The sequence below is a fragment of the Gymnoscopelus braueri genome, assembly GCF_963280865.1.
Source record: "Gymnoscopelus braueri genome assembly, chromosome: 18".
Lineage (NCBI taxonomy): Eukaryota > Metazoa > Chordata > Actinopteri > Myctophiformes > Myctophidae > Gymnoscopelus > Gymnoscopelus braueri.
Window position 1 is genome coordinate 36366368 of NC_137618.1, and position 22258 is coordinate 36388625.

Here is a 22258-nt window from a genome sequence, read left to right on the forward strand (position 1 = left end):
TGGTAGGATCAGATGCGAAATTAAGCACAATGGTTAGAATTTGAACACAAGCTTATGGTAATAGTATAGAGATGGCAGCCAATTGCTGCATTCCTGAGGGCCACCGACTTCACAACTGTGTGAAGGATTAGTGCCCAGCAGGATGTAATGAACAAAAAAGTTACCTCTTGTTTTGACTAGCACCCAGTCCAAACAGGGACACAAAAATGGCACAAAGCAAACATCACAACGCAGAGTTTTGGAATCATGAGGGGCAAACTCATCTCTTGGTAACACTGTTAGCTTCACCCCTTTACCCATTACTGCTACCACCATTATGCCCGAGAGGTATTGGCACCAGGGTTGCCAGATCTGCTTATTATAATTTCCCCGCAAGATTTTATTTGAAAATAGCCGATCTACAAGCTCACAACGCGTCGCGATGCGACGCGTTGTGAGCTTGTAGATCTGCTATTTTCAAATAGCTGATGCATATGTTAAAGTGCTCATGTGGCCCATAGTCGCTTCTTTTGGGCTGGTTTTCCTAGACCTGGTTGCTTGTTTCTCTCACAGAATCTGGCAACGCTGATTGGCACCCACCAGGTTATACATGCCCAGGAGGAGGGCCTCGATGCAACCGTTGCTCTGGCGGTCCCGACTGGCGGTGACGCGGAGGTACACCCACACCAGCTCTGGGAGGAACTGCAGGGTGAAGCGCCGCAGGGTGTCCTGAGAGCTCCGGTAGAGCTCGAAGAGCTGGTGACACACAGGCTCCAGGAGCTGGATGGGGGACGGAGAAAAGATGTGCATGTCAACATATGTCTTAAACAGGACACTGCAATCAACTGTATTATTCAATGTCCTATAAATTAGACCCCGACCAACATATCAGCCAGACCAATATATCCGCCATTATTTGACTTTTCTTTACGATAATTATGCAACCGATGTGTCCCGATTTTGAACTACTTGCATTCCTATTTTGGCTCTACATGCTCACAATACGAAGCGTTGTGAGCTTGTGGTCAAATAAAATAAAGTTCATATTATGTGTTTATTTTGTATCTATCAAAAAGTTGGGCTTTTTTTTAAGTTAAATGTTTTATCAAATCTAAAGTTTTCTCAAGTTTTTCGGTTAACACATCAGTAGTCTAGGGCAGTGTTTTTCAAATTAGCTTAATGTGCGACATCGTTTTCTCACTCAACAGTAAACAAACCAACATACAGCATGTTGCAAGTGTATACAGGGTATCTGCACATTTCTAAAGTTACAATTTAAGGACTTTTAAGACCTTTTTAATATTAAATTGGCCAAATTGTCAAATATTACGTAAGAAAGAGACAAACATTGTGAAAATAGCCAATCTACAAGAGCTTGTAGTTTTCACAATATTTATCTGTGAAACCGAGTCAAACTAAATGTAATGCCTACAATTCCAAGTGCTTATCAGTTCAAATATGATTAATATGATTATTATTATAAGTAAAGAGTCAGTAGATCAAAGCTGTAACGGGACAAACAATAGAGTCTGAAGGAAAGTACGGAAAGAGAAACAGAAGGAAGCATGCTTCTCTCCATCCCTCCTTCCTTCATCTTGGCTCAGATGAGTCTTTCTAGGTAGCTACAGGACTGCAGCGAGGCTTCATCTTGCCTTACCGCTGATTTAAAGATAAGAGTCACTCGTTTTTTTCTGACCCCACACAATGGTGCATTGACGTACAGAGGGAATGTTTTATCTCCAGTCAATAGGAACTGATTACGCTGAGACGATGAATCGCTATGATGCAGGCATGGACAGGTCTAATCGAAGGACATGTTTACACTGTCCAGGGGTTGGGCTACCAACTGGAAAAACAGCGTGTGTGTGTGTGTGTGTGTGTGTGTGTGTGTGTGTGTGTGTGTGTGTGTGTGTGTGTGTGTGTGTGTGCAGGGCCGGATTTATAGGAGTTGAGGCCCCTGGGCTAGAGTCATTTTTGAGTTTTTTTTGCAGGAAAGTAACTTTCGTTTTTTTTTGCGGGCGTTTTTTTGCTGGCTTTTTTCCTCTTATTTTGGGTTTTTGTTACTTCAATTTGGTTAATTCGGTAGGGTTACTTTACAATTTGATCATAAAAAATGAAATAAAACGTTTTCTTTTTCTTTTTTTTTAGGCCCCCCCCCCTGGGCTGCAGCCCAACCTAGCCCAACGGTAAAGGTCCTTACACACCGGCGAATGTGGCGAATATACGCAAAATTCGGACTCGTTCCGAATAATTAAAAGACGCTTTTTCGCTTCGCTTTTCCGCTTTTTCGCGCCATGTACGCTTGCATTGACTTTATAAGGTTTTAAAAAAAAGCGTATTATTTGCACGAAAAAATCGCCCCGGTGTGTAAGGACCTTAAGTCCGGCCCTGTGTGTGTGTGTGTGTGTGTGTGTGTGTACTGTAGCTGATCCTGCAATGAGTACCCTCTCATTATTGAATTGGGCAGGGCCTTTGCTCCTCAGCGATACACACGCATGCATTACACAAACAAGCTCACATGCATATACACGCACAAGTGTACACACACTCACACACACACACACACACACACACACACACACACTTCTCCAATCATTAATGGGATTTTGCAGTCATCATGACAACTCTAATGGAGTTTGTACTCCTGAATGAAAGAGTGGGAGAGAGGGAAAGAGAAGGAGCGAGCATTGGAGGCACCGACTGTTAATGTTAGTCTGAGTGATATTAGGGTCCTGTGTGGTTCAGTGCCTGAGGCCTTGCTTCAGAAATTGTCTCATTTGTTCCAATAAAAAGGTACAGAAACTGGTATAGAAACATGAAAAAGAAAAAAAAATCATAAAACTTATGATGCCAGAACAAAATGTGACTCACTACTACACACTATATACTGTACACACATCATGTGATGTCTGTATTAGTATATAGCCCAAACCCTGAGGAAGACTATATTGTCGAAACGTTGGTTTCATTTCATTCTATTTAAACTTTCTGCATCGTGGCTGTGCGGCCTCATCCTTGTCAACATTATCTGCCGTGGCCAGCACCTCATCAACACAGGTGTGCGCTCCTTACTCTGTGTTTGCCCTCTGTATTAGTATATAGCACATACCGTATGTGCATGTGCTGTCAAATAACTGTAACACTTAAGCCTGAATTATGTGCGGGTGTCGTGCAGCGAACATAGCAGATCTACAAGCTCCCAATGCAGCACTTGCTTATTTTTTTTTATGTGTGACACCCACGCGCGACCAATTATAACTCAGGCTTTACTTGCTTGTAATTTTCACCTTTCCAGACCAAGTCCTCTGTGCAGTATGTCATGTGGTCACAATCTATGGCAGTGTGTGAACAATGTGTGCGTGTGTGTGAGTGTGTGTGTGTGCCCATGCCTGCGTGTGTTTTGGTTGCTGTGGGCAGCAGATGTCACACCCTGAGTGAGTGTGAGGCATGGTGTGTCTCACAGGTAACAAGGGCTGGCACTGCAACTGTGGCTGTCCATCTCATCCTCCCAGAACACAGCCAGTGTGAATGCGCTTGCGTGTGCGCGTGTGTGCGTGTGTGTGTCAGGCAAGTCACAAGGAATACATTTCCCCGAGCTTGAAAACAACCCTGCATAGAAAATTCCTTAATGGATCCTTACTGGTAATTTTTTCCACACTCTGGAGTTTTGACTGTGTTCTCTGGAATCCAATGTAAAGGAACTTGGCATTGAATCATAATGACGTGCGTGTGTGTATGTGTATTACCTCACTGCCGGGGTCCTGGATGACTCTGTAGAGTGCTGGCACCAGGGACTTCTTCAGATGGAGGCTGCCTGCATAGCTGGGGATGTGGGCTTCTGGCAGGGTCTGGGGTGAAAGGAGAAGAGAGGAGAACACATACTGTATATCCACATAATATCGAGTCTGCAAAGATAGACATTTGTGTGTGTGTGTGTGTGTGTGTGTGTGTGTGTGTGTGTGTGTGTGTGTGTGTGTGTGTGTGTGTGTGTGTGTGTGTGTGTGTGTGTGTGTGTGTGTGTGTGTGTGTGTGTGTGCGTGTGTGCACACAATAGGATTAGCCCCAAATATTCGGATGCTCGTTCAACAGGTTGCTATTCGAATTTCAATATTTGGTTAAAATAGGTTGTGTGTGTCTGCCTCTACAGGTTGACAAGATATAGCGTTCTCCTTAGCACAGAACACAGCCTGGTCATTTTGGCTGAAGATAGAACACAGTGTGCCTGGAGTGGACTGATCATACACTGACTCACTGTGTTCTGCCTTCCTCCCTCTCTACCTCCCTCTCTCTCTCTCCCCGTCTCTGTTCATCACATACTCCCTCCGCCCATAACAGCCTCTCTCCCCTCAGAGACCGCTTACCTTCTCTTTAGCCATCCTTCTAGCTAAGGCCGCTCAACTACAGACCCTCTCTGAATTGCATCCATTTATAGCCTCTCCATTCATTTGACACACACAACGCAAAATAGCTTTCCGAGTCCACCATATTAAATAATAATCCCCATAGGAATAAAGTATTACAGAGGTTCAAAGACACACACACACACACACACACACACACACACACAGACTTTTCTACGCCAGCACTATTCCACTCACAATGAGAGGTTCCCTGGATGAATGCCACCCCAAGGATGACCGCCACACACGCGTATCAGTATCACGAGTCACGAGCAAGTGCAAACGCCAGGATCTTACCTTGAATTCTGAGAGCCATTCCTCCACGACGCCGCGCTCCGAACCCAACATCTTCCTCAGAGCCCCCCCCCCCTCCTCAGCTGCCTGAAAAGAGGAAGAGGGAGAGAGAGAGATGGAGATCAGATCAGAGATACAGCATAGAACGAAGAGAGGAACAGAGGGCTGGAGGAAAGAGCAACGGCAATACAGGGAGAAGGAGTTTGAACGGGGAGCATGGCAAAAATAGCAGGGGGGGAGGGGATCAGGGACAAACAAGCGGGAACAACCGCAAGGGAGAGAAGATAAGAGAAAAGGGACAGATGAGAGACAAAATGAGCCGTGACAACATGTTAAGGCCTACAGGTGGAGGAGATGAGATGAGATAGCGGCAAACTGGATGGTGCTGGACATTTCCAGAGCTGCCACAAAATACAGCGCGGCATAGGGTTGTGTCCACACACAAGTAACACCCTTACTGTAGGTGTCTTAACTCCTCAATAAAAGGCAGCTACAATTATTTGTTCCTTAAGGTTGCTGTGCAATCTTTTATAGAACTAGAGTAAAATGTAACTGAATATACAGCATACAGTGAATTACATAATCACAAATTATAATTTCAATTTTCATACATCTTATGTATATTTTATATTGTTTTGTAATTTGACATTTTTCCTTCCTTATGACTGTCTTTTTTAACTGCAATTCATGGAAACTTATATGGAAAACATGTTCAGCCACTCTTTTACAGCTGTAAACATGTGATGTGACAATAAACTTGAAGGTGAAGTTGAACCTTAGAGATCTCATTCAGTCGAGTATGTACGAAGCCTTCAGAAATGATCATGTGACTAAGATGACTTTAGATGATGCAGTCTAAAGGATATGTACAAATAACTGTGCATGGAAGCTAGATACTAAAGATTAAAGAAATTAATAATTATCATTTTTCTTCCCAATTTTACTCAGACATTAAACAAAGGGAGTTGAATAGCAAGCTGGTCTCCATAGCATCTTGTAGCCAAGGAAACAATGAATGTTGGGCTGTGGATAGAAGCTTGATCCATGTTCTAATTCTCTGTATCGAGGAGCTAAAATTAACCGCAGCGGACTGCCTAAAATAACAAGCTATATTGCTCCTTCAGAAAACATCACATGGAAAATGTATCCTCATTAATTATCCCATGAAAAGGCAAGCCGTGTTTGCTTAGGATGGCTATGAATGAGGCATGTGTGTCTCAGTGCAAGTGAGGGAGAGTGTGCGTAAGTGAGGGAGAGTGTGCGTGTGTGTGTGTGTGTGTGTGTGTGTGTGTGTGTGTGTGTGTGTGTGTGTGTGTGTGTGTGTGTGTGTGTGTGTGTGTGTGTGTGTGTGTGTGTGTGTGTGTGTGTGTGTGTGTGTTCATACAAAAGGTTGGTAGTGTGGGGATGGGAAAGCTACAGGCTCCAGTGACTGTTTGGATACCAGTTGAGGGTGTTAATGCAAGAGATACAGGGCGCCAAGTCGCTAACAGGGTATCCCGACCTGAAAATGCATTTTCTGTTTACTAAAGAGCTGGAGAGACAGGGAGACCCCCGTTACTGAACAAAAATTCGAATAGCAATGATTACTATAAGAATATAGAGCTATTTATACTTATTTTGAACACACACACACATTTCCTACAAGGCCTTGTGCCTCTTTAAAGTGTCTGAATTGGTGTTTTTTTTCAGACCATGGTCATGAGACATGGGCTTTGAGCTGCCTTAGTTGCGTCATCCACATTCTGCCGTCTTAGCATTTCAGCACTCTAGAAAACAGCTTTGTCTTGCTCAACAGCTTGGGTTTCTACTCGATAGGATTATGGATTAGGACTAAGTGTATGTATTTTTTCATTTCAAAGTGAGAAGTTCTCATTTACATTTCAGGCATGAGTCTGTTAGTTTAACTGGCTATGTGTAAGGTAGTCAACCTCTCCAGGGACGTGCAGAGGGCACTTACTGCCGGTCGGCCCGATTACCATACTTTTAGGCCCGAAAACACGTAAAAAACGAACGAAAATGTGTCATTGCGTACTTAATGTCCTCAAAGTCACGCATCCAACAAGATTTGAACTGAGCAGATTGGACCTTCCATTCCAGAGATAATGGCCAAAACGGCTTGAAAACGGCCACTTTTGCCGATTTTTGATTACGTTTTGGCCGTTGTCGCCTGTTTTCTTTAATAACACGGGCTAGGAAGGTCGGGCGGTGACGATACCCACGTAAAGTGCACTTTGAGCTGCATCCAGCACATCCACTGCCATTTCTGTCGGCCTTACTGTTAGGCCGCTAGGGGCAGGTAAAATATCTTTTTTTGGGGGTAATAGATTTTGTATTTATTTTTTCCTAGTCTGGAGAGGGCACTTTTTTACCAACGTGTACAAGGGCAGGTGCTCAAGCCCCCTTTCATGTCTATGTGTGCACGTGCCTGAACCTCTCCTCGAACACACCATTGGTTTCGCTATCACTATCTTATCATACTGTAGTAGCTTAAGATAGTAAATGTGATCAAAAAGTATCCAGTATACATAGAGCTATGAGAAAGGGAAAGTTACAAACTCAACAGTGTTGCAAGATAACAGTGGCACCAACAAATGGACATTAGGTTTAGTGTAGAGTCTAATCCTTGTTTTGTCATAGAAGTTGAACAGGGCTTTTATGGGGTAATGAGAGTCATGTGAAACTATGCCCGTGTCTATGGCACAATCTAACAACTTAACCACATTACCCCTTCTGTCCCTATTTTGGGCATGTCATTACAGGTGAAATTTTCTACATAAAGTTCAAAACAATAATAACAAAATTTAAATGGCAGATCTACACATTCTTGAGCTTGTACTTTGCCTATTTTCGCCTGTATCATTTCCTCATTTTCATTGAACCCTCCTTCACCCAAAACACACACATGCATAACTTGATCTTCCATCTCCCCACTTCTATCTCCATCTGTCCCTATCCATTACTTCACCACATGAACTCTATAGCAGCCGTATTCTGGGAAAGTCATAATAGGCTCACTGAAAACAGCCGATGACAATTGTGAGCTTGTAGATTGGGTATTTTTGGCAATGATATTTGGTGTAGAGGTGGAAAAGGAGAGGGTCTAGTATAGACCCCTGGGGGGGTTGGTTTACCCACCAACCCCACAGGAATTGTCTGCTCACCGTGGATCCAACTGGTAAATCAATATGGCCAATATTTCTATGTGAATCCCCTCCCAATAAGCTTCGTTTTGGACAATCCCAGAAAATGTAGGTGAGATCTCCAACTTGGAGACAGTCCCTCCAGCACAAATCTGTTTTACTACGATCGAATTTGGACACTATGGGGCCCATATGGGCGTTCTAAAATATTTAGTTATAAAAAATTATATACGTTTTCCAACTAAATTCTTTCCATCCTATAATACAATCGGCATATCTGCCCATGCGCGGACGTTGCGCTGCAGTTTGTAAAAACCGCGCATGCGTGGACGTGCCTCTGCACTTTGTGAGGGATCATCACCACCGCCGAGCAAAACCGAAACCAACACCACGCAGCGGCTATTGAAATCTCCCCACAACAACAACACACGCGACGTGACCACTTCGCTTCAACCCCCGCCGTTGCTTCCACTTTGCTCATGTCTCTCTATCACACCACACTCACGCTAATATGTCATGCACATCCCACACAAAACATTAAAACACGCCAGTGTCTCAACGCAGCCGCTAACAACAACACCAAGTCGGCAGTTTGGGTTGCCACGTTGGGACTTGGGGGGCAGACAAGCAGACAGGTCAGTGTTGCCAGATGTGCGCCAGAAACAAGCAACCATCTTCATGAAAAAAAAAAAACAGCCGAAGGGGTCCGCGATGTTTCACGGGGGTCCGCGATGTTTCGCGGGGGTCCCAAGACTCCCAGGGGTCCGCAGACCCCCAGGGGGTCCCCCATGTGTTTATTATTATTTATTTTACTTTTTGGGGGGAAATTTTAATCCCACGATTTTGGAACACCAAAATAAGCGAGCCCTCGCTAGAGCCCCGTGCGCGGCTAGGGGGCCACGGGTGCCCGGACCTCTAGTAGTGGACAATTCATAATTTATGGCCCCCTTCACACACCTCCTCACAAGCTTTGTTGTCTATAATAACATTCCTTTCCAACTCCCACTTCTCTTTTATATCTAGGGTGTTCCCTGGTGCGAGAGACTGCAAACATAGTTGTATAATTGTGACACTATTTTTGTACCCCCTCTCCTCTTTTATCCTAATTTCAAAAAGTTCCAATGGGGTCAGGGTTGTCTAATATATTCCATTCTTTAGTGATAATTTCTCAACTGTAAATACTTGGAGTTTCATGTGAGGCATGCCCAAATATGGAGTCCAGGCAGTCTATGACGTCAGTACTATAACTGAAAATGTATCGTACATGATGTCACAATTTTATTATCATAACCATTACATGCTTATAATGTTACCAAACAGGTTTTAGAGCAAGATTTGAGGAGGAGTGTGAGCAATCATTTTTGCCTGCTCGGAGCAGATGAGGATCTGAAATGAATGAGTGGCATTTCTCTTTTTTGATTCTATAACTTTCTTTTCCGATCTCATGGCTAAGTGAAATGCAAGGCCCGACTAAGAGGGCTTGTTCAGTTCTTTATGAGAAAAGCCATCTCGCTCATTTCCTTTCTGCTGTGTCAAGCTGTCAAACTGTCACAGGAAATTCTCCATGGGTGGGGCAGGATTATCTATAGGGGACTGTAGTCAAGTGACCAACAACTCTAGCATCAAATCTTATCCAACATAACCATGTCTGCAGGATGTGTTCTCATCATAGCCCAGATACTGCTAGGACATAATGCATTATGCAAGGAAGTGACAAGTTTGTGATGAGCCAACACAAACAAACACACACGATGGTATTAACATAATATGAGATGCTAAAAATGACAATCTTCTATGTGGCAGTGGCATCACTAAATTCCTGGACAAAGCCTTGGCATACTAGCCTGACACTCGGCCTGAATTTTCATTTCGTTTCACTCCATTATTCAGTCTGAAAGCCCTCTCATTGCAGCCCATTTCTGAGATGGGGGCGTGGCCAAAGTGGGACTCTTTGGCAATTGGTTCATACTGGATTATCCCGATCCCGATTCGTCGTACAGATTTTCAACCGAGAAACACCTGCCTTCGACAGCGTCACCAGACCCTGAATGCGAGGCAAACGATTCAGGGGGTGGAGCCAGGCTATTAGCATACAGCATACAGTATCATTCGTATCCTCCTCTTTGCCACAAACTTTCAAATAAAATGTTTTATTCAACGTATATATTAACTGCTATACTACTATATCCCGCTATATTAATTTGACACCACATTAAAGTGAGGTGTTGAGGGTTAGTGAAGAGATATGTGAATGCATGCATTGACGTATATGTACAAGGACCGCTGTATGTCAGCGGCAGCTAAAAAATGAACCCGTTCGAGAAAACAAATCCCTAATGCGCTCACCTCACTGTCCCAGAGCTCAGTTCCCCACTAGGAGAAAATGGGTTTCTGCAGCGCCACACATCTGTCAATCACCGAGGGTCATCTGCAAAACAAGAGGGAACGAATCAATCACCCGCCAGTCACAATGTGCAAGAATACCGTTCTAGAATGGGCTTGGTTTCAATTCAAGTGTAACTAGCCCCCACAAGAGGGAAATTATGTGTGCAGCGAGTTTAACAACACACTACATGCATAGAAAATGTTCAATCAAGGCACAGGAGAGAAAAAAAGTTTAGTTTAGTCAGTTTAATTTGTTAAAAAAGAGTATGGTCAGAAGAACCTGAGCGTTGTTCATACTGTAGCGCTTCATTCTGTGATGTTTTGTGTGTTTGTTCCAGGGGTTGTGCCTTTTTTTTCTTTATTACTCTTGAACAGTGGGCCATGAAACATGTGAGTTGTATCAATGTTACTTTAATCCATTAATTCGATTTTCATAGCTATAACCATTATTTTATACTTTGGGCTATTCAAAAAATAGCAGATCTACAAGCTCAGTGCCACGCTACAAGCTTGTAGATCTGCCGTTTTATTTTTATCGTGGAGAATTTGTGCAAATCTTTGCATATATACAGTATGTTTTAAAGTGAACATTTTTTACTCCGATCTGTGCTTCTGGGGGTCCCTGGAACTAAATATTTTGAGATGGGGGAGTCCGCGGACAAATACATATCATTTTGGGGGTCCTAGACATGAAAAAGGTTTGAGAACCACTGATATTGTAGCAACATACGTGTTTTGTAGAATCCCCAGAAGCAAAGATTTAAGTTAAAAAATGTTGCTTTAAAAAAAATTGTATATTCAAAGATTTGCACAAATTCTCACGATTTTTCAAAAATAGCAGGTCTACAAGCTCATAGCGCGGCTATGAGCTTGTATATCTGCTATTTTTGAACAGCCAAAGAAATCTATTTCATTTCACTTTCAAAAAAACTTTGGGTCATTTTATCATCTACTCAGGCTTTTGTGAACCCCCCAGACCGTTTTTAAGTTGCTTGATTCACAATTTAGATATTTCATATTCATTTTATCAGACACGCCCCCTTCCTATACAAACCCATTATAACTTCAAACTACATTTTTAACATGTTAGATTCATCAAAAACACCCGTCCTTGGTTCTGGTGACTCACCCTGCCCTCCTAATACGCGAGGGGGCCGTGTTTTTTTTATTAATTTTTTCATTTATTTTATTTAAATGTTTTATTGTATTTTTTTTTCTTTTTTCTTTTTTATATTAAAAATAAATGAAAAAAGTCATCGAAAAAACACGGCCCCCTCGCGTATTAGGAGAGCAGGGTGAGTCACCAGAACCAAGGACGGGTGTTTTTGATGAATCTAACATGTTAAAAATGGAGTTTGAAGTTATAATGGGTTTGTATAGGAAGGGGGCGTGTCTGATAAAATGTATATCAAATATCTAAATACTGAATCAAGCAACTGAAAAACGGTCTGGGGGGCTGACAAAAGCTTGAGTAGACGATAAAATGACCCAACGTCTTTTTGAAAGTGAAATATCCCTTTAAGGCATGCATGACAACGTGGGTTAGTCAGACAGTTTTCATTTTCCCTATTGTCGCATAGCAACACTCTGCCCGCCAACCTGGGAGGACCCTTACAATTTACTTGACAGGGTGAAGAATCACCGGGGGATACGGAAAGACAAGGCTATGATAAATAGAGCCGTGTCATTCTCTCTCTCCATACTGCTATATCATACGTGGCCCCTTGATGTAAAGCGTTTGACACAGGGCTATCTGAAGGACACTAGCATTACCGTTCCATCACAAAAGTCAAGAAAATTCCCTTTTTGCTATCTGTTGCAGTCTTTTCCAAACCTAGGGTCTGGGACCCCCTTAGAGGCACCAAAAGATCACACGGGGGGAGCATGAAGGAGTCCTCAATTTTAAACATATTGCACAAAATCCTAACTTGCTTTCATCCACGTTCAACCTGACAGAGGTATTATATTGTCCATTTATTTCAAAAATCTTCGAAAAGTAAAGAAAAAAGAATTCAAGGAAACATGTTGGGAACCACTGTATTAAAGGACAAAAAATGCTGAATAATGTAGGTAACGTGAGCAAACCTAGCAAATAAGGCTTGGATAAACCTGACAGAATTGTGAAATTTAAACCAATACTGTAAGGGCTTATCAGGAGACATTTTTGGGTCCCCTGATTAGATTTTTAGATTAGGCTATTTATATTTGAATGTGGAATGAATTATGGGGTAAAACTGCTAAATGTACCCAGTAGCGGTTTGGAAGAATGTATTCAAAGATCATTTAGAGATAATTTGACTCATCATAAGTCATGGACGGCTCACAAGCAGTAGCTTAATAAGAATAGTATCAGCATATTAGTAAATAATGTGGGAAAAGAGAGCGACATACTGAGACCAGTGTTTCTCCAAGGATGAAGTTGTAGCAGCTGAGGGGAATATTTATCTCACGCTGCATTCATCTGAATGCTTTAAGCAGTGCATAGGAGAAACACTGGAGGGTGGAGACACCCTTTGACATTACTGTGTCAGACAGTATAAGTATTATTATTGGGGGCTTGGAGATTTGTGCTCCACTGAGTGCCCCGTTCTATTCCTGTGACTTCACTTCGTTGATTTTTTTTTTAACACATTCCCTGCCATTGACGGAGATCTACATCATTAAATTTGTTTCACACAGAACCAGGAGATAACGCGATCCAAAGATTTACTGCTCCATTCACTTCCTGGTTAAAGTATTTGGGAAATATTCTGTATCTCGGCTCCTGTGTTTTACTATGTATTTTTGGCGAAACATGCTATTTTCAACTGGGTATAACAAGCGAACGAGAAGTCGTGATGACATTTTTTCTTTTTTTTCGATCGATCATACTGGAGATAAACATTCTGTGGTTCTTGAAAGATTAGTCAGAATGCTTAAAATGCTGGCAGAAGCTACAGCCTGTTTTAGAAAACCCCTGGCAGTGAATTTAATAGTCAGACAGAGATCAAATGTTTTTATTTTGGAAGGACACGCATGCTATCCAGGCAAGTTCAGCTGTATTTTGTATTAGGTAACTTCCAGTAGGTTAGTTTATGGGTCAGATATTCACATAACAGTATATAATTATAATTTAAAAGCAATGCATGACATGATAAACCGTGACCATGACAGAGTAAATGAGAACAAACAAGGCCCTGGGGCTATACCATAAAAAAGCAAAGCAAGGCTAACAAGAAAAAAATATCTTGCCTCTGGTTACAGGAGTGAATAATTAATTCTGGGACCTTGACTTGGGGCCTAGAATGTGATTCATCATAATAATATCCTACCCAACCCTGTGTCTAATCTATGTATGATAAGTAAAAAATAAGTTAAAAGTGAGAGACATTCTTCATCTCTGATTCTCTGGGATTACCCTTAAAGGGGTATTTGACTTTAAAAACACGTCTGGGTAATTTTAACGTCTACTCAGGCTTTTGTGTGCACCCCAGACAGTTTTTAAAGCCGCTTGATTCAATATTCCACACACACCCCTCCTAAATAAGCCCACTGAACTTCAAACTAAATTTGAACCATATTAGACTAATTGAAAACCTATGTCCCTGGTTCTGGTGACAATTGTCAACACACACACACAGTTTACAAAGGCTCCAGCCACATGGGAGGCACCATTTGGATGCATTAACACCCGTTGACGCGTCTCTCAGAGCTCTGTTCTATTTTGGAGCGTCAATGTGTGGCACACGGCATCTGAAGTGAGCGAGCAATGCAGAAAAGTAACATCTTTTTATTTTCTCTTGGCGCGCGTCAGTGACACTTTTCAGTGTGTCATGCCTCCGGCCAATATGACTTAAAAAAAGAGATATCACAATATTCCTTAACAAAATGTTGACATTTCATGTTTCGATAATGTTATGTTTTTGTTAAACTTCCCTAGTTAAACAATATGCTCTGTGCATAACTGTAGTACTGTATCTGTTTCAGTTCATTTTCCCATTGCTTAAGTTTGATTGGCTCTGCCATAGTTTTAAATGAACACAAGCTAAGTAGTACTGTGCATCATCATACCTTTGCAGTTAAACCACCCATTTATAAAAGTTACCGTACATTTGAAAGTTAACATATTCAACCATTCGCTTAAGATGTCTACCCATAAATATGCATGGTGTAAACAAATAAATGAAGGAGAGTTCCTGAACTTCCTGCTCTGATCCCATCGCAGTGTTCAACCTCATTATTGGCTTAACATGTTACAAGCTTAATGAAGCTTGGCAAATAACAACAAGCAAAACTTTCCTTCATGGACCATTCTTTCTATACAAGACCTGCTGCAACTCAGAAGGGAATAGGAGAGTGTTTGTCCCGTTTGCTACACTTCCCATGGACACAACAATGACACTGAACTAACGCTATGGAATGGTGCTTAATACTGCTTATTGTTACAATGAGACCTACAGTTCAATTTGAGAGATTTAAAGTTACTGAGTGTACAGACAGCACCTCAGAGAATTCAAAGTGTTGAACTTCTGCAAAATGTACGTATAGTTTGCATTTGCTTACAAAAATCAATCACCCCTATAATCCATCACAAGTAAAGATCTACTTTACATTTCATAACTCTGTACAATGACGTGAATTTGTTTGCCGGTCTTTGATTGATGTCCAATTTTCTAGCAAGGCTTAAATTGATTCGGGACCAACTACTACTACAAGACTACTAGACGCCATCAGACTAATAATACAGGCATGGGTGAGGCAACACACAGTAGCCCATTCAGCCCCATTAGTGGGCACCCTGCGTTTGTCTACTGTAGAGAGTAGTTTTACCTCCACATACAAGGGAGGGGAAGGAACTACTTCCTACTCACGCTGAGATGGGAACAGTGAGGGGCTTGTATTGACGACGGAGACTGCAGTTTGAGCAACATTACAGTCAAATGGGCTACTTTTTCTTGGTGCCCTTATGAGGCAGTATTCATTTTTTTTAAATATTTTTTTATCCCACGATTTTGTAACCCTTTTTCACCCGGTGCCAATTATCTAAGTGATCCTGGGCACTACACTCCCCCCGCCAGCATAGGGAGCCCAGAGCCGAGCTCATGCCTCCTTCAACGCATGAGAGCCAACTGACCTTCTTATCACCTGACAGGGGGGAGTTTCCCCGGGAGGACGTAGCGCGTGGAAGGAACACGTTATTCCAACCAGTTCCTTTCCCTTCCATCAGGCGCCCCCCTTTTTTCGCTGCGGTTTGTGGTGAGACAAAGCGGCAACCAATCAGGTCACTCTGGGCTGAACTAGCCGTGAACTAGACATGCACACGAAGGTGATGAGGATGTTTTGGACACACCTATTTAGATGAAAAACACTTAGCGGACCACCGCTATCGCTGTTGGCGTGCTGTGAACTAAGCATCAGTGTTTCAAAAATTTCTCCACATTTATAAACTCTCTACCACAGTATTAGTGTACCGTGACTACCGTCTATTGATAATCTGGAGTGAGATCATCGTAGCCTCTTTCAGTCTTTCCCCTAGCCAGAAGCTGAAGGTGTGGGGGAGGAATGCATTGCAAAAAGCATTTGAGCATTATATCAATGCATTTGAGCATTGATATAACTTATTCTGTAAAAAAAATATATATATATATATATCGATGCATTTGAGCATCGATATTTTTTCTGTACATTTTTTTTTTTACAGAAAAAAACATACTGTGGCGGTCGGATTTAAGGGGTGGCGGCCCGCCACTGATTAATGCATATAAGGGAAACACTGCCTCTTTCATGGTCAGCGTGAGTCTGTGTACGTGTTCATATCTGTGAGAAAGATAGAGCAACAGATCTTTTCTCTCCTACCCATCTGCCAGCCTGAGTTGTCTTCTGCTGGCTGTCAAAATATGCAGCACTGCTAGCATGCTAATCTACACACAACACTCCTCCCTAACAAAGCTCTACAAGCACACTAATCAAATCCTTTCCATGATGACAGACACCACGTTTGTGATCAAGCTCACACTACTAATGTTCTGTGTGTGTGTGTGTGTGTGTGCGTGTGTGTGTGTGCGCGCGCGCTTGCAAAAGCATGACAGACAATTACGCTGATTAAAGAAAACTGCAGCAACAGGAGGCAATCTGCAAAGCCCTGCATGTTTAGTCTACATTCCATGCACCGAGTACTGTAGTCTGAGAGTCCATGTTCCAACACAGCACCGCTTGAGTGCGAGGCTCCCCTAAGTGCCTGACACAATACATATCATTCATTATAGTGGTGAATCACAAGAGGGTCCATCAATGGTAACTTATTAATCCAGTGCAAACAAACCACTGAGTACAGGCTCAGCTCTGTGCGGAACAGAGGACCATCCTAGAACTACGGCTCCACCCAACAATATACTGTAGGGAAGTACGGTCAGTGGTGTGAAGTAACTAAGTACATTTACTCAAGTACTGCACTCAAGTACAATTGTGAGGTACTTACTTTTACTTTACTGGAGTATTTCCAATTGTCAATACTTTTACTTCTACTCCACTACATCTCAGAGGCAAATATTGCACTTTTACTCCACTACAATTATTTGAAAACTTTGGTTACTAGTTACTTAGCCCTATTTTATACATAGGCTATTTGAAAATAGCAGATCTACCTCACAACGTTGTGAGCTTGTAGATCTGCTATTTTCAAACATTTCAGTACTTTTACTTTTGGTACTTTAAGTACATTTTGATATCAATACTTTTGTACTTTTACTGACGTAAATTTTGAATTCCGGTCTTTTACAGTATACTACGGTACAATTAACACCTGACTAGACAATCGTCCGACTCATTTGTGTGAGTCGTTCAATGTTTTCCCTCCGGCTTGCTTCTCTGCCAGTGGTGGCTGGTGCTTGGGTTTTGGTTCATTATTGGCCTAGTTCTGGTTCTAGTTCTAGTGAGGGTTTGCAGTGCTAAAAGAGGTGCTAGTGCTTCAAGGTCCATAGTTCAGAGGAGGTCATGAGAGCACTGACTAGCCTAACAGTAACTAGACTACTACATAGAATGGAATTATGGCTTTGGATTTTTATTCAATATGAAATGAATATCTGCAAGCACCTTCAAACATGAAGAGGTTAAGCTGTTGTGATTTAACACTCAGTCAGCCCACAGAAAAAAACTCTTATCTCAGCATTATTCTGAAAGCACACACAATTTACATTTAATAAAGGCACTACTTAAAATGTAGGCTGTCCTCACGCTTAGAGACATATTTCCAATGTGTGATGTCTTTCATGATGCGTTTCAAATTCAAAACGTCCAACTAACAACTAGTACTGAATGTCTACAGCTATATAGGGCCGCAGTGCCGCAAATATCAATTATTTTCTTAGCTTTTATTCTATTGATTACCTTTTCAATTATTCGAATGATATGGCACACTTTTTCATTGTGTATAAATGTTTTATATATCAACTAATCGACGCAAAAATCGACTAAATTAACTGCAAGAAATAGTGAATAGCCGATCTACAAGCTTACAACATGTTGCATGTTGTGAGCATGTTGTGAGCTGATTTCCCAATTTTAACAGTTTGAAAGAAAAATAAAGAAATTATATTTCCCCCGATCCCCCCGAAAATCGATTATTATATTAAAATAGATCAAATTGATGGAATCGGTTAGTTCGATCAACCCTACAACTATGCACGTTTCATAAACAAGAACAAACAAAAAAACACTTCTAACAAGGTACAGCTGCTAGCCTAGTGTGTGTGTGACTGCAACGGTGTGTGTCCCAGCTACTCCCCACAGCTCTAAATGAGCAGTGCCAGGTTTCAGCAGTCCTGCATGGCGATCTTTCAAGGTCACAACGGCTCAGTCAGCCATGAATTATTGAACCCCAGCAAGCCCTGCGTGCCTGTTCTGTTCAAGCCACTTCTCTGTCTCTCTCTCTTTCCTCCTTTGATTTTGCTCCCTCTCTGCTTATTCGTTTCCCCCCCAACCTAATTTAACCCATTAAGACTGGGGAAAGCATATAAAAGCATATAAAAAATAGCAGATATACAAGCTCATAGCGCGGCACCGAGTGCCGCGCTATGAGCTTGTAGATCTGCTATTTTTGAAAGAAATCTTGAAAATGTGTGCCAATCTTTGAAAAGATTGCGTAGCATGACAAACATGCTATGCGTGGTTCTCTATGTGGTGTTGAAGCAAAATCGCCGATCGTTCATGTCAAACCAACTTCAATACTGCTGTAAAAACAAAAGCTTTGTTGGTAAGCTGCTTGCTGCCGTCTTTTCAGACAGGGAGCAAATATGTTCAACGAGAGACGAGCAGGCAGGCGGAGAGACGCAGTCGACAGTTCGTTCCTGCTCGTCTCACACACTCATGCTTGCGTGTAAGCACCGACAGTGAGTCAGTCAACAAATAGAACAGTGAACACAAACGCATGCTGTACAAAATGCACTCGCTCGTTCACACTCCCCAAGTATTCCACCAACATGTTCACACACAGACAGACACAATTAGGAATGCTACTTAGCTTCTTGTTTCAATGTTTTTATATTGCTAATGGTTTTCTTTGCAGGTTATTTACAACCAACCAGTGGTTCACAAACCTTTTTGTGCCAAGGACCCCCAAATTGATGTATATTTGGCCCGCGGACCCCCATCTGAAAATGTTTTGTGCCAGGGGAACTCCAGAAGCGAAGATTTGAGTAAAAAATATTTGCTTTAAAAATATATTTATATTCAAAGATTAAAAAAACAACAGATACGGTGGTTAAAATTATTGTGACGCTATATTAACTACTTTTGCTGGGGACCCCCTGGTACCCCCCCCAAAGGACCCCTGGGGGTCCCCGGACCCTACATTGAGAACCAATGATTGACACACTTCAGACACACACACACACACACACACACACACACACACACACACACACACACACACACACACACACACATCAGACACTTTCCCAAAGGCAGGGGGATTAATTATAATATCTGAACACACTGTATGAGTCAGGGGTAATCTCCATCCCTCAGCCTCGCTGCTCCTAAAAAGAAGAACCAGCTACTCACCGCTGGAGATGTTCACAGTATTACAGCAGTTTTATTCATAGCCAATACACGAGTGTGGAACATAAAAATCTGATCTTTGCTGTGCTTGGTCAGGGCCTGAACTTTGGTACGGGATTGCGGGAATTGCACATCATTTAACCCATTAAGACCTGAAGCCGATTCTATAAATGTCTTCTAAATCCCAACAGTATTCTGAAGAAAAAATAAGTTTCTATATCAGTGGTTCTCAAACTTTTTCATGTCAAGGACCCCCAAAATTATATGTATTTGGCCACCGACCCCCATCTCAAAATATTTTGTTCCAGGGACCCCCAGAAAGCAAAGATTTGAGTTAAAAATGTTCGCCTCAAAACAATATATATTCAAAGATTTGCACACTTTCACGATTTTTCAAAAATAGCAGATATACAAGCTCATAGCGCGGCACTCGGTGCCGCGCTATGAGCTTGTATATCTGCTATTTTTGAATAGCCAAAGTGTAAAATAATGCTTTTTAGCTCAAATAGAAAAGTGACACAGATGCGGTCCAGGTCTTAATGGGTTAATGGATTCACACGAATTTAGCACTCATAGTGTGGGAGATTCCCTTACAGCGAGGTTAATAATATAATCAGCAGCTTACGTGAATGTGGGATGAGTGGATGACACTGTAGACGGACAGGACTAAGAGCCCACCCACCCCCTCCCTTCGTTATTTATACTCCACCGTACAGTACGACCGTTGAGTATAAATCAGGCTTAAAATGTTAATACATAATCTGAAGAGAATCCCACTCAGTAAAAAAACCCACCAGACTAATGGCCAATTTATGCTTGGATGCTACTACGTTCTGAAATAGGAGCATTTCATGCAGTCCGCGATTCGCCAACAACAGCCTCGTCGGGTGAACGTGGTCTCGTGCATCTCTGTGAACCAATCAGAGTACACAAAAAAATTTGACGCCACTTTCGTCGCGCAACGCGGCGTTCGACACCTGTCGCTCCAAACATAAATTGTCCTTTACCCATTAAGACCTGGAACGCATCTGTGTCATTTTTTGATTTGAGCTAAAAAGCATTATTTTACACTTTGGCTATTCAAAAATAGCAGATATACAAGCTCATAGCGCGGCACCGAGTGCCGCGCTAAGAGCTTGTAGATCTGCTATTTTTGAAAAATCGAGAAACTTTGTGCAAATCTTTGAATATATATATTTTTAAAGCAAACATTTGTAACTCAAATCGTTGCTTCTGGGGGGTCCCTGGAACAAAATATTTTGAGATGGGAGTCTGCGGCCAAATACATATAATTTTGGGGTCCTTGACATGAAAATGTTTGAAAAAACGGTTTGTAGACATTTGCAGAATCGGAACCTCAGGCCTTGACTCATTCAGTGCCAAATGTATTTCTGGCTTTATCACCCCTGTGCCAAGGCCAACAATACATTGTAAAAAAAAAAGTGCTTAGGAGCCGAGATACAGCCTTTTTCAGTAAGAAGTTAAACAAGAAGTGAATGGAGCAGCAAATCTTCAAATCATCATATCTTGGGTTCTGAACATTTAAAAAAAAGAAGAAAAAAAAATCATTGGCACTCTGGGCTTATAAAAACGCGACGTAATTGGCACTGAATGAGTTAATGGGTTAATAGAAAAGTACTGGTGTCTCTCCTAGTCTTTCCTCTTCAGCAAATATCGTTCCGTCTCTATTTATCTTCCCCCTTCCACGTTGCGTTCGTCTGAAGGCCTGGTTCTTTAGTTCCTATCCATCTCGACTTTTGTGAAGTCTAAATTATCTTTTTCATAACTATCTGATTTTCCAAGGAGTGGTGCATAAAACATACAGTATGACACATGCTGTATCCAATCCATCCATCAAGGCGATGAGAATGAGATGCTTGTGCCCTGCAGCAACGACAACGCACAGAAGAATGCTCACTTCTGGTCAGACGAAGGAGGAGGAGCCAGGCCCGGAGGCAACCCACAGTGCCTAGACTGAGCCTCCTAGTGTCGCCAGCACCTGCTGCAACATCTCACCTAACCTGGCCTGGCATTGGCCATTGTTCCACGTGTGAGTGGATCCGTGTTGTCCGTCTGGCTAATGCCAGGCTAACCCTACCCCCCCCCCCCCCAAGACACAGTGGGGGCAGTATAGCATGCCACTTGGACACGGGCTGGGGTCTGATCAGCCTCGGTTCGGGTCGCCTGGAGGAGGGTGTCTGTTGCAAGACCCGAAACACCCAGTGACTCCAGGAAACAACACTGATGATGTGTCCAAAGTTTGTGCATCAGTTGATGTTTTATTAACCGTACAGAAATGCAAAGATCTCTGACCTACTGTACCTACACAGACACACACTCTCTCACACACACGATATACAGAATTGTGTACAGATCGCTGTACAGTGCCACACACACACACACACCTCAGTCAGTGGTTGGGCAGCGGAACAGGGATGTAAAATGGACAGCGGACCTTAAACAAGTAAAAGGTCAAGAAGAGCAGCAACATCTAACCCCTCTCCCTCAGTTAACCGGTACAGTAGGAGACTCTGACCTTAAGTCAATATCCTCTAACGGAACTCAATAGTGCTGCCCCCTGGACTGACACACACACACACACACACACACACACACACACACAATACTACAGACCTCTTTGGTTACCTTCACAGTCACAAAGAAAGGGACAAAGAAAAAGACACGGGTGTTAGAGAGGGAGAGCGGGCAGGGGGGGGGGGGAAGGGGGGAGTGGTAGACAGAAAGAGGTAAACAGACGGAGGAAAAAGAGGGAGGACAAGAGGGAGTAAAGCAACAGAGATGAGGGGAACAGGCTTCTCTCTCTCTCTACCTTGCACTCTCTCCTTCAGCCTCTCACAGGCCAGGCTAGGGGGAACTGAGGCGTACGCACATCCTAGGCTAAAATTAGCTCTGCTGCAGCTGCAGGGCCAGACATGTTGGGATGGGCCAGTACTCACTGGAACTAAGTACACAAACACACAAACACATCTCTCACACACACACACACACACACACACACACACA

The 22258-nt window shown here is 42.5% G+C and overlaps 1 protein-coding gene across 4 annotated transcripts in view; it reads right to left on the reverse strand.

Moving 5' to 3' along the window:
• LOC308073843 (hyccin 2) overlaps positions 1 to 22258 on the reverse strand; it is a 70117-nt gene that overhangs the window by 36720 nt on the left and 11139 nt on the right. For 2 of the 4 annotated variants that reach the window (XM_080413025.1, XM_080413027.1), the window contains exons 2-5: positions 10160 to 10241; positions 4677 to 4760; positions 3726 to 3827; positions 580 to 759 (exon numbers count right to left, since the gene is read on the reverse strand). In XM_080413025.1, the coding sequence (XP_080269151.1) occupies positions 580 to 759; positions 3726 to 3827; positions 4677 to 4727 (333 nt within the window). In that variant the 5' untranslated portion in view covers positions 4728 to 4760; positions 10160 to 10241. Of the gene's footprint in view, positions 1 to 579; positions 760 to 3725; positions 3828 to 4676; positions 4761 to 10159; positions 10242 to 15311; positions 15412 to 22258 lie in introns of those variants that run through there. The other 2 variants (XM_080413028.1, XM_080413026.1) reach the window with 2 other exon arrangements.